This window comes from Mchenga conophoros, linkage group LG23 (genome assembly GCF_057382185.1).
Source record: "Mchenga conophoros isolate Kocher_MC1m ecotype Shallow Benthic linkage group LG23, M_conophoros_male_GT1.1, whole genome shotgun sequence".
NCBI lineage: Eukaryota > Metazoa > Chordata > Actinopteri > Cichliformes > Cichlidae > Mchenga > Mchenga conophoros.
The window spans coordinates 19,887,854-19,901,471 of record NC_140547.1 but is presented as its reverse complement, the minus strand read 5'-3'; the positions used below and the strand labels follow the sequence as shown (position 1 = coordinate 19,901,471).

At 43.6% G+C, this 13,618-nt stretch overlaps 1 protein-coding gene across 1 annotated transcript in view; it reads left to right on the top strand.

Moving 5' to 3' along the window:
* LOC146547113 (prothrombin-like) overlaps positions 1-13,196 on the top strand; it is a 38,209-nt gene extending 25,013 nt beyond the window's left edge. The window contains exons 5-9 of the mRNA XM_085265101.1: positions 9,425-9,592; positions 9,668-9,841; positions 10,423-10,601; positions 10,835-10,905; positions 12,960-13,196. Of these exons, the coding sequence (XP_085121227.1) occupies positions 9,425-9,592; positions 9,668-9,841; positions 10,423-10,601; positions 10,835-10,905; positions 12,960-13,115 (748 nt within the window). The 3' untranslated portion in view covers positions 13,116-13,196. The remainder of the gene's footprint in view (positions 1-9,424; positions 9,593-9,667; positions 9,842-10,422; positions 10,602-10,834; positions 10,906-12,959) is intronic.
* Positions 13,197-13,618: the final 422 nt, after the last annotated feature.

The window sequence follows — 13,618 nt, the reverse complement described above, 5'->3', positions numbered from 1 at the left end:
CCCAGTCAATAGCTCAGTTGGTAGAAGACTCATCAGCCTTATTATCAGCTCAGCCACCTATTCAGCCATCATCTTCACCAACTCCTCCTGCACAACAAGTTAGCTCCATTCAACCCGAAAAGAACTGTTTTTCATCTGTTCATTACAAGCAGGGAACACACTCCACACAGACTTTAACTGGTTCATTTAAGCTGGCCATCTCAGAGACAGTTGCTCCCTCTAGGGCCTCCCCAGAGGCTGGGTGCCAGTCACCAGCCACCTCTGGACCCCTAGAGGTCGAGATGCCAGCACCAGTGGCGTCATTAGAGGACTTTACTGAGCCGTCTCAGCCGTCATCCCCTGCTGAGAGCTCCAGTGAGTCCGCCCCTCTGCCCCTGTCCTCTGCTGGAGGACCAGAGGGACCCATTCAGCCGTCAATCTCTGCTGGAGGGCCTGAGGAGCCCGGCCAGCCTCAAGTGTCGTCTGCTGGAGGGCCCGAGGAGCCCGTCCAGCCTCAAGCCACGTCTGCTGGAGGGCCCGAGGAGCCCGTCCAGCCTCATGCCACGTCTGCTGGAGGGCCCGAGGAGCCCGTCCAGCCTCATGCCACGTCTGCTGGAGGGCCCGAGGAGCCCGTCCAGCCTCATGCCACGTCTGCTGGAGGGCCCGAGGAGCCCGTCCAGCCTCATGCCACGTCTGCTGGAGGGCCCGAGGAGCCCACCCAGCACCATGCCTCGTTAGCTGACGGTCCTGGAGGACCCAGCCAGCACGTCCTCACACCTGCTGACGGTCCTGGAGGACCCAGCCAGCACATCTCTACATCATCACCTGCAGCATTCACGCCACCGCCTGCTGCATTCACATCATCGCCATTCGCATCACCGCCTGCAGCCCCGCTGCCGTCAGGTTCCGCAGCCGTCCCGCTGCCGTCAGGTTCCGCAGCCGTCCCGCTGCCGTCAGGTTCCGCAGCCGTCCCGCTGCCGTCAGGTTCCGCAGCCGTCCCGCTGCCGTCATCCACGCTTGGTCCAGCTTCAGCCTCCGCTTCAGCTTCGCCTGGTCCAGCCTCCGTGTCTTCATCCATGCTTGGTCCAGCTTCAGCCTCCGCTTCAGCTTCGCCTGGTCCAGCCTCCGTGTCTTCATCCATGCTTGGTCCAGCTTCAGCCTCCGCTTCAGCTTCGCCTGGTCCAGCCTCCGTGTCTTCATCCATGCTTGGTCCAGCTTCAGCCTCCGCTCCGGCTTCGCCTGGTCCAGCCTCCGTGTCTTCATCCATGCTTGGTCCAGCTTCAGCCTCCGCTCCGGCCTCCGTGTCTTCATCCATGCTTGGTCCAGCTTCAGCCTCCGCTCCGGCCTCCGTGTCTTCATCCATGCTTGGTCCAGCTTCAGCCTCCGTGTCTTCAGTCTCGTCTGGTCCAGCCTCCGTGTCTTCAGTCTCGTCTGGTCCAGCTTCCGCTTCGGCTTCAGCTCCGCCTTCGTCTGGTCCAGCTTCCGCTTCGGCTTCAGCTCCGCCTTCGTCTGGTCCAGCTTCAGCTCCGCCTTCGTCTGGTCCGGCCTCCGTGTCTTCATCCACGTCTGGTCCAGCTTCAGCTCCGCCTTCGTCTGGTCCGGCCTCGTCTGGTCCTGTGGTTGCCACGCCGCCCCGCCTCTGCTGGCCGTTTTCCGGGCCTCTAAGATGGCATCATGGCCTTCGGGGACGGCCTCCGGAAAGAGTTCGTCGCCGCCGCTGGCATTGCGGCCGTCCTCCCGACCTGCTCAGTGGCCGCCACTACCTTCCAAGAGGTCGGCCCCCAGAACTGTTTGCCCGTCACCGCCGTTGCCGTGTGCACGGTCGGCCCCCAGAACTGTTTGCCCGTCGCCGCCGTTGCTGTGTGCATGGTCGGCCCCCTGACTGTGTTATGGACTGGTGAACAGTCGTGTTTTGGTTCCGGACTCTCGTGCTCCTGGTTTTTGTGTTTTGGGCCCTCCTTCCTGGGCCCCCTCCGCCCGCCCTGGCTTGGTGCTTGTGCTTTTTGTTTGGGGCTGTCAGGAGCCAGCCCTTTGAGGGGGGGTACTGTCACGGGTCTGGGTCCGTTGGACCCAGTATGTGGAGTTTTATGTTTTTGTTATTCCATGTTTGAGGTTATTATGTTTTGGTTTTAGTTGCATCAGGGATTGTTTTCCTGTTCTCTTGTTGTGTTTATGATGATGATTATGATGTTTATTATTTGAGTTTCATGTTTAAGGATTTGTTCTCTGTTGTATCTCACGTTTAGTTTAGTTCAGGTTCCATGTGTCATTCTGTCTGTCTCTCAGTGTCAGGTCTGCGTCTTGGTGTGGTGTTCTCATTTCCTGTTTTATTGTGAAGGTCTGGGTCTCATGTGAGTGTGTTCAGTTTTACCTCTGTCTCGTCTTGTTGATCATTCCCAGCTGTGTCCACCACCTGTGTGTAATTCCCCTGTGTTCTCTGGGTGTATTTAAGTCATGTCCTCCGTTATTGTAGTTGCTGGTCCGTCTGTGTATCTACCATGTCTCACCCGTGTGTTCTCCCTGCTGTCCATCATCATTCTCCTCTGCTCATTCTCATTCAGGTTTGTGCTTTGTAGTTTTAGTTGTTTCCCAGTTTAGTTTAGTTCTCCGTGTTGCCGTTTGCCTCTCCTTTTGTGTTCAATAAATCACCTTTTACACCTTCACGACTGCCTGCGTGTGGATCCTCCTTTTCCTCCTCCACACGGCTCCTCTCACTCGCCGTGACAAAACCTATTTTCTGCACATTCCAGCACATAATTTTTTTTTTTTTTTTTGTGTTTACACTCAGTCTTTCAAATAGATGCAAGTAAAACACAGCAGAAAATAAAATAAAGTCAAAGACTAGTGGTCCTTTTGCTCTATTTTCACCTGTAAAGCAGGAGCAGGGTAGGCGGAGGTTTACCCTGGTGCAGGTGAGCCGCAGCGGTCAGTGGAAGGATATGGCAGCTCTGTGAATTTCCCATTACGTCGTTGTGCACTCGGTGCTTGCTTGGAAGTTTAGGGGGTTTTTTTTCGCTGTAAAAAGAAGTTTTCTTCCCACGCACAATGGACGCTAATGTTTTTGTCACTTTTTATGGAATCAAACTTAAAGTAAGGTCAGTACTTCCACGCTTTAAACCCTGCACGCTCATACTCTCTCCCGCACTCGATATATGATCTATTGTTGATCTGCACACAGCTGTTGTCACAAACGTCGCACTTGCTTACGTCACTGTCATGAGACATTCTTGCAAAAAAAATCACGGTTTTAGTAACGCAGTAACGCAGCGTTCCTACGGGAAAGTAACGGTAATCTAATTACCGTTTTTGCCATAGTAATCCCTTACTTTACTCGTTACTCGAAAAAAGTAATCGGATTACAGTAACGTGTTACAAGTAACGCGTTACTGCCCATCTCTGTTCGGGACTGCATCATCCTCTGCTTCACCGAGTAGTGTTGGGGAATAACGGAATACATGTACTGCCTTTACATATTTAAAATACAAAATATGTAACTGTATTCCGTTACAGTTACCGTTTAAAAAAGGTGGTATTTAGAATACAGTTACTTTGCTGAAATAAAGGGATTACACGGCGGTATTTTCCTGTTTCATATGTTCGGCTATGCCCTCTCTATTCTAATGCCTGTGTCTCAATCTCGCGGCCCATGTCACCTCTACTTGCAGCCCACATAATGACGTGAAGAAATATTTTAAAAAGATATTCACAAAAATGATTTAATATGAAGGCAATAGGCAGAGTGTTACAGGCATAGCTCTAAAGAATGTAGCCTCATGGACAGTTTAGTCTGTGCTGCAGGGAGAATGGACTGCTATACACGTTATGTGTCTGTGAGCGAGGGAGGGAGAAAAAGGAAAAGTACGAGCTGTCATCGAGCAGAAACGGGAGCTGGAACCATGCAAATATAATAATAACCACTGCAGCCAAAAAAAGTGCCTGACGAGCCCAGTTGTAAGTAAGCTATTAAGACTCGACTGTACACTTTTTTCGTGTTTTTCTCCGAAACAATAAGTTCCGTTGGAGCAGCCTTTCGACGCCTTTCTCTGTCTCTCGCTAGCAAAGTTGACCCACACAACAAAGTAAAGCTAGTTTTTGGCTATGAGCCCGACACCAACCCAACGCATTAGCCAGAGGTCCCTTTACTACGGTTCAGAGCCGGGGACCTGTTTTATATACGTGCAGAATAGTTTTCTATATGAGATCACTGCAAAATGTGCAGCCTTACCGAATGCCCACGCTACTGTTACTCATTTTATATTAAGATTTAAAAATCTTGTCGGTATTGGTATGGCGAGGAACCTTCAGTAAAAGTAATAATTCACACGCAGCAATAGTACATTCATTTAGTTGTAAAAAGCACGATAATATAATAGGTAATCCAAAGTATTCAGAATACGTTACTGTCATTGAGTAACGTAACGGAATATGTTACAAAATACATTTTGGGGCATGTATTCTGTAATCTGTAGTGGAATACATTTTAAAACGAACCTTCCCAACACTGTCACCGAGACATTGCTGAACCTAGCGATACTTTCTCGGTCTACCGAAGAAAAGAAATGAACAGAACAATGGCACCGAGGAAGAAAAGAGATGGTGCGACTGCACAAGCATTTTTCCACTCACAAGCTCTTGCTCACCCAATCTGGAACTTTTGATCGTTAAATGTCACCCTTTCTATCTTCCTCAGGAATTCACTGCGGTCATTGCCTGCACTGTTTATATTCTGTCACACACGGACTCAGACTCGGACTCAGACTTATGTGAACTACATGAGGCTCTCACACAAAAACAAACACTTCACTAGGATACTGCTCTCATTGTTATGGGAGCTATTAACAGAGTAAATCTCAAATGCACATTTCATAACCTTCACCAGCACATCCCCTTCCCCACCAGGGGCACAAGGACATTAGACCAATCCATTCAAAGACTGCTACAAAGCACAGTCTCTGCCGGCATTTGGAAAAGTGGACCACACCATCATCTTCCTCGTGTCTGTTTACAAAGACTAAAGCAGGAAGCACCAATCAGGAGAGAGATTGCACGCTGGATGGATGCACTGGATGACGCAGACTGGAACATGTTTTGGTGCAGCTCTGATGGCATCAACATGTTTACGTAAGTGGTTGTGGGATATATCAGGAAACTAGTGTATGAAGCCGTGGGTGGATAAAAACATCCACGACGCTCTGAGATCGCACACCACTGCCTACAAAGCGGGTCGCATCTCCAGTAATGTGGACCAATACAAGGCTGTTTACAATGTGCGCATGCGTGGTTGCAAAGGCAAAGCGGAGCTACGGGGAAAAACTAGAGTCACAGCTACAACAGTGCGACTCTAGGAGCCAATGGAAGGGACTGCAGAAAATAACAGACTATAAACAGACAGCTGAATGACAGTGATGAATGCTGACGCTTCACTGGCTGATAAGCTGAACACATTTTATATTCGCTTTAATGCTGCAGCAAATAACACAACAAATGGCTGCATGTGTGCAGAGAGGACCAGTAAGGAACAATGCTTTCAACGCTGTTCAGGAGAGTGAACAGCAGCAGGAGAAGATGCAATCCCTGGTTGGGTCCTGAAAGCCTGCACTGACCAGCTAGTACCGGTGTTTACAGTGATCTTAAACCTCTCCCTGGCCCAAGCAGTGGTTCCCATGTACTTCAAACAGTCCATCGTTGTTCCTGTTTTTATGAAACAACAGCCCGCTTGCCACAATGATTATCGTCCAGTAGCACTTAGGGCTGTTCGATTGTCAAGGACCAAGCAGTAAAGCATAAAGGACACAGGTGGTTTTAATTCAAAAAAGGGGTTTTATTGACCCAAAAATATGAAAATATATTTAACAAAGCCAAAACTTAAACAGGCAGACCAATAAAAGAGGTCAACTCAATAGACTAAACTCAAGATAATAATTAACAAAAACCTCAAACAAACATATGATAAACTGACCTGCTGAAATGACACATGGGGAAACTTAAATACTGACTTAGCTAAACCAAATGACACACACGGGGGAAAACAAGATGGCTGCCATATAACCAACTAATACAAAACAATTAAACAAACATGAAACACCCCCCAGGCAATGAAGCATGTGGTGCTATCCAATTAGGCTGTCTCCCAGCCCTTTGCCACACCTTTTACCAGACAGGAGGAGAAGCCAAACCCCAGGTAGCTCAAACAAAGAAAGATGTATTAATATAACATAAAACAGAACTTTGACCTTGCAAGGTTAATATGTGTGCACGCCATATAAACATTGGAAGGTGTGATTGAAAAATAAATACATTTAATAAAGAAACAATATTGAACAATAAGTAGAATATATTAAAGTAGTGACTGTAAATTAAACTAACGTGAATCAACTGGTGGTGAGGTGTGGAGCTTACCATGTGTGGCATGCCATCACATCAATATAACAATATATATCAGATGACGATATAAAAACATCTATTGTTTCATTTATCGTTTGTTTCGTGGTGTCGCAAAATAAACTGTTTACAGCAATATTTTTTCATAGTTTGGATGGTCACTGTAGTGGCTATATTACATTCCTTAAAGTTCTCTCTTTCTCTTATATTTAATATAACCACACTACGGACAGACAAGCGCCTGTTTTTATGTGTTGTCATTAGCAACAACGACGGTAAAATCAACGCATGTCCGCTTGTTTATTTTCTACATAAACCTTTCACAATAAAGCTCAAGATCCTGTTGAGGCTTTTCAAAATAAACTGAATCAAGTATGCTTTTATGGATGAGAAGCAAAAAGAGCCGTCAGGTGCTAAAAAATAAACCTTAGACTCAAATGTTAGAACAGGCTTTTCTCCACAGCACGCTGTGTAATAAATACTTACAAAGTAAACGGCGGCTGTTACAACTTATGTCTAAAAATGTAAAGTTTCTTACATCGGTTAAAACACTCGACTCCAGGTAAATGACGCCCAGCTGGAAACAATTCACGCAAATCGAGCTGTCCGAGATTCACAGAATCTACAGAAAATGTGACATTTCTGTAATTTATATTGTTATCGGGACGATAGATGTCTTATATCGGGATATGAGATTTCGGTCATATCGCACAGCCACAGTAGCACTGATATCAACAGTGATGAAGTGTTTTGAGGGACTGGTAAGAGACCACATCACTTCTTCACTTTCTGCCACCATTGACCCACTTAAGTTTGCATACCAGACTAATCTTCCACAGACAATGCCATATCACACCTGCTTCACACATCCCTGAGTCACCTGGACACTGGCAGAGGGAATTATGTTAGGATGCTGTTCATGGACTACAGTTCTGCATTCAAGACAATAATTCCCTTAAAGCTTTTCACCAAGTTGAAGGATTTAGGACTCAGCTCATCACTGTGCCAGTGGATCCTCAAATTCCTTACAGACAGACCAAATCAGTGAGGATGGGAAAACAAGTCTCTCCCTACATCTCATTCAGTACGTGCCTTAAGGCTGTGTTTTAAGCCACCTGCTGTACTCACTGTATACTTACGACCGTGTAGCCACATCAGATACCACCTCCATTGTCAAGTTTGCAGATGACACTGTTGTGTTGGGCCTGATCTCTGACAATATCGAGAAGGCCTACCTGGAGGAGATTATGGACCTGGAGAAGTGGTATCAGGAGAACAACCTCCTGCTTAACCTCAGCAAGACTAAGGAGCTGATTATGGACTTCAGTACAAAGCAGGCAAGGAATTACGAGCCCCTGATCATCAGTGATGCGCCAGTGGAGAGAGTGGACAGCTTCCGGTACCTGGGTGTCTGCATCACTTAGGACCTGTCATGGTCATGTCACATCAACACCCTGTTCAAGAAAGCTCGCCAGCATCTCTTCTTCCCCAGAAGACTTAGAAACTTCCATCTGCTGCTGAGGGTGCTTAACTTCTACTCCTGCACCATCAAGAGCATCCTGATGGGAAACATCTGCACCTGGTATGGGAACAGCACCAAGCAGGACAGACAAGATCTTGAAAGAGTGGTGCGCTCAGCCAAAAGCAAGTGATAAATAAAGCTTTTTCATCATCATCCTCATCATTTGCTCTGAGCTTCCTGACCTGCTGTCTGTCTACACTAAACGTTGCAAGACCAAAGCCAGAAAGATCATGATAGACCTCTCCGATCCCAACAATGAACTTTTCTCACTGTTGAGGTCAATCCTTTAAGGTCAAAACAGAAAGAATGAGGAGGAGCTTCTTCCCCCAGTCTATTTGGGCCCTGAACCAGGGGTAGTCTGGGCTCTTATACATCAAATCGCCGCAGACACTCTGTTTATTTGCACGATTCTTATACTTTCTTTTTTAAATTGTCTATTTGTACATTCTACTTTTTTTATCTTATAATTTACCTTTAACTCTTAGTTTACTCTTTACCTGTTAGGTTAAATTCTTAATTTATTCTTTAAATCTGTTTTTTATGGAACTCTTATTGCCTCTTTTTATGTACATTTTTCAAAGTGTAATTTTTTTTACTGTAAACTACTAAAACATAAAATTTGTAAATTTTGCAAATTTCTTTACTATAGGCATTGCATAACAATAAGCATTTCACTACATGTTGTACTGTGTATGATTGTGAGCGTGACAAATAAAATTGGAATTTGAAAATCAAGTAGCTTCAAAGGTAAATAAAATACCCAAAAGAAAGAGCTGAGGTAGCAAGGAAATAGAAAAAGTGAAGGGCTCTGTTAGGTCTGTGCTTGCAGGCTTCGCTGATTCAAAGACTTACAGTAAGTAACATCAAGCAAATAAATAAAAGTATGAAACAGGGAAGGTTTTCGGTATCTTTTCTTTGTTGTAAAAAAGCTGAGACAGATTTGAAAGTCATGCTGCCGGCCCAGGTTATGATGCAAAGGGTGGACCAGGTCTTCCAGTTATTATGCATAGCCATACGCCACAACCATACTCATTTGGGTGACCTCTGTGTCAGCTGATGGAGGAATCTAAACAGTGGTAAGTGACAAATTAGTAATATGTATACATTCCACAGTGAGCAGTTAAATATTGAGGCCAAAGAAATGTTCTGTTTGCAGGAATATATCTGTGATTACATTCTTCCCCTCACAAATGGTGCAATCCTGACACATTTATTCTTCCCACGAAAGTTTTTTACACTGTAGATCCAACAGAATCTACAGGCCTCACTCTGCCCATTAGAACTGTAAGAGCAAACATCCAATGAAGATTCTCCTTTGCCAAGAATATACCGAAAAGAAGAAACATCAATAGCTTTTAAATCTTGACAATGTCCTTAGAAAACACACCAAGAAAGAAAAATTGACTCACTACAATTAATAAATAAAAGAAAAAAGGTTGTGGGATCCTGCCAATCAGAAATAAATAAAAGAACCATTAAGATACAAACTGTTTTTGACTCAACTTATATTTCTAACTTAATAAATAATTTTGTTGTTTGCAGGCAGGTGATGCTGTACAGGCGTAGCCCACAGGAGTTTTTGTGTGGAGCCAGTCTGATCAGTGATCAGTGGATCCTCACTGCAGCTCACTGCATCCTTTACCCACCCTGGAACAAGAACTTCACTGTCAGCGATATACTGGGCCGCCTGGGAAAACACAGAAGCACCATGTAAAAAGGCGTGTCTGTCTTAATTATCATTAGTTTCATTTGAAGGCCTGTTGGAATTATGTCATTTTTTTCTAGGTTTGAGCGTGGCATTGAGAAGATTGTGGTAATTGATGAAATCATTGTCCACCCCAAGTACAACTGGAAGGAAAACCTGAACTGTGACATCGCTCTGCTGCACATGAGAAGGCCGGTCACGTTCACTGATAAGATCCATCCTATCTGCCTGCCCAGCAAGCCCGTCGCCAAGTTGTAAGACAAACATTTGCAACCAATTAAAAGTTGACAAGTTCAGACCAAATTCTTTAATTATATTTCCCACCAAATGAAAGGAAACAAGTGAAAATGTGTCTTGAATGGAGAATTGAATTTCCAGTTCTGTCAAGTGATCTGGAGCGTTTTTATGTGGGGGAGACTCTGGGTCCGACATAGAGCTTGCTGGAGAGATTATTTTGTTCATATGGTGTTGAATACTGCTAGAAATATTAATCGGGGAGGTATCAACACAGTTTATTATTGTGCCAAGGACTTTGCTTAAAGTCCTCAGTAAACAACAATTTGATTAAATCAAGTCAGGTCCTCAAACTTGGTCACATAGCTATTTCTCCATAGATATCGATTTTCCTTTCTCCAGTTATCCTGCAGGGGGTTAAAAGATTCTTCAGATCCCACAGATTCCTTCTGTCTTCTTGGAAAGTCTAAAGTAATGCAAAGACTGCGCCAGTAGAGGGTGCTATTAAGAACTGTGGTCAGAGACACTTTGGTTCAGTGAGGTTTATACTATGGATGGTGACAGGCCTTGTGATATATCTGACTGGTATTTTTTCCGGCAGTCTGATGTCTGAAGGCTTTAAGGGCCGAGTTACCGGGTGGGGGAGCCTGAAGGAAAGCTGGAACCCTGCAGTGAGAAATTTAACATCAGTCCTTCAGCAAATCCACCTACCGATAGTGGACCAGAACATCTGCCGCAGCTCCACTTCAGTCAAGATCACAGACAACATGTTCTGTGCTGGTAAAACAAAACAAAAGATTTTCCACATTTGTTCAAGAAAATGCTTGTTTATATTTTATCTTTGGCTTATTTTTGGTCCAACTGTTTGATCCTGAATAAACCCCTGGTGTGCTGAGTGATGCTGCCATCTCATTGGCTGCACTGAATGGAATTTGGCTGTTTCTCTCAGGATGATCCTGCATCTCCTGAAGGTGTCATAGTTTCTCTATAATTACAGTCTCTGGTTGTTTCAGGTTATAAACCAGACGATAACCATCGTGGAGACGCCTGTGAGGGAGACAGCGGCGGACCTTTTGTGATGAAGGTGAGAATCACAATGAAAGAAGAACAAATGATAGATTAAGTCTCCTCTTTACCATTTCTTATCATTAGATAACATCTGGTTTATATCTCAAGCAGCTGTTTAATAAAATATTTGTTAAATAAATTATAAGACCGACGGCACGAGAACACACAGAAGTGAAGGCAGTGTAAGACAGTTGCAGAAGGATACAGTAGCACAGTAAAACACAGTATATTAACACTTAAACAGATTTTCATATGTTCTGTTCAGTGCTTTGTAACATTTAATGTAAATATCACACATATACATTAATTTAATCTGCTAAAAATTCAGGACATTGTTTTAATTAACGCATAGTAATAAAATATGTACACAGTGTGTTAACTGTTACATATAGAATCAAATTAACATTTATATCCAAAATTAATGCTTTCTTGTTTATAAGTTGAACAACAGTGTAATTATCCAAAAAGTTGATTCTGTTCATCTGGATGTAGCGTTTTGTGGGAGAAACGTTTCGTCACTCATCTAAGTGACTTCTTCAGTCTCAGCTGACTGCAGCTTTCCCCAAACTTATAAACAGTACATTTGCATAATGACTGAAACCAGCCCACTGAAGGAACAATGGGCTGGGAGGTCAGTTCCTTAATCTTAATTATGCAAATTCTTATGACCATTGATCAATAACCACTGACCAAAACCCACTGATCAATGGCCATGAGTACCATTCACAGAGAGTTGGGGAATGGCTGCAATCACGATGGTGAAAGATGTACCCTTAGGCCCCCTCTTTCCCTTTTCACGTAAATGGCCTCCTTGACTCCTCGTCTTGATGCATTCTCAATCATCAAGAAGAACAATGTAATTAGACTTTTGTTCCTGACACGTTAAAAATGTTAAACATTTCCTGAAAATCTATCTGGACATTAACAGTATTTTAACAGTATTTTATGGCTTTAATATGTTTTACCACAACCCAAATATATAAAATTACTGAAAATGCAAAATGTTTTTATTAGGAATTACCAATGCTTCGTTTGTGCCAAAGTCATACAGCCATGCTTTCTCCAACTAAATTCAGAGTCACACAGGCCTAGAGACCAGTTTAACTCCATGTCAAAGGTTTCTAGGGGAAAATGTGTGTTCTCTGGGACACCAATGATGATTTGATTCACACAGTTTGTTCAGGATTTATGTGATTTTATTTATCGCTTTAACTCCGTATTCTTTCATGTAGTTGATTATAAATTATTTTTGTGGTCTTTAAAATCACTAGGTTTTGAAAAGTGCCACACAGCACTTTAACATAGTGTTAAAACATATACACTGCACAATCATACACCAGTATTTCACTGGATTGCCTTTAGCTTCGATGACGGCCGACATTCTCTCTGGCATTGTTTCAGTAACGTTATGCAGTTCACGTTCAGGTCACCTACCAAATACCCTTTGGCACCAGAAACCTTCACCCAAAAGGTAGGAACTGAAACTCACTATTCACTAGTGAGGATTCCCAGTTAGTGAGGTTTATTGGGCAAATTTCTTAAACCTACACAGCTGTTTAGTCCCATATGAAACATACTTGTGTTTTTCTTTGGAATGGCCTTTTTTCTGGCAGGATCTTTAAACATAGGGTTCCCAAACCGTTTCGTCAACATCGGCCCAAAACTTCATCAATTTTAATGCCCAAAGTTGAGTTTAAAACTTAAAGACAGATTTGAAGATTCTTCTCATAACAACAATATAACATATTAAAAAGCAGGGTTTTTTGCAAACTCTAGACAGGGGGGATAGTAACAAGAAGTTGAATAACTACGTAATCTTCAGATATGCCTAACTGGCAGCCTAAATCTTCATTTATTTTCTTACAATATAAAGCAATACATACTCACAGTTAAGTGTTATTTGGCATTTTTGCTTAAAAACTGAAAAAGGAGTTAAAATATTTATTGAGTTTTTCGTTCTTTCAGCTCTGAAAAGACTTTTCTACCATTTACAAAAGGTTCAATCTGAGAATTTAGAATAGCTGCCTTTGCAAACAATGAGTCTTATTTTGAAACTGTCTTCCTGTGCAGTACCCGGCAGAGAACCGCTGGTATCAGATCGGCATCGTGTCATGGAGCGAGGGCTGCGATCGCGATGGGAAGTACGGCTTCTACACTCACCTGTTCAGGATGACCAAGTGGATAGGCAAAGTTATCGAAAAGATGCGAGGAAGCGATGATGAGTAGACACAAACCATCGACGTCAATCACTTCACATTCAAGCCTGTTAAGCAACATGGCCCCAATAAAGATTGTCGACGTATTGTACCCTGGCCTCTGGTGTTATTCAAGCCTTGGTTTGCAGCAATAAGAGTCAGAGAGTTAAAGTGCCATCAGAGCAGCTTTTATATGAACAAAGATAGAAAATCAAACCGGCAGAAGGAGGTCAAAGTTCGCGCTCAGATACAAACAAGATAGCACAAACAGCAGCAGTCACTACAGTGGCAGGCATGGCCTCATAGTCCATTACTATTCTGATAAACAACATATCCTAAACCAGGATTTACTACACAGACAACACATGTGGGATGTGTTGATAATTTTCAGGTTGGGCAGGATTTCCCTGCTCAAAATGGATCTTAATGTGTTGACTATAAATGTAAATTGAACAGGTCTACATATACTGTAATTTATTAAGGCAATGATGCTGTGTAAACTGAGCACAACTCTATGAATTTCCCATTCTGACC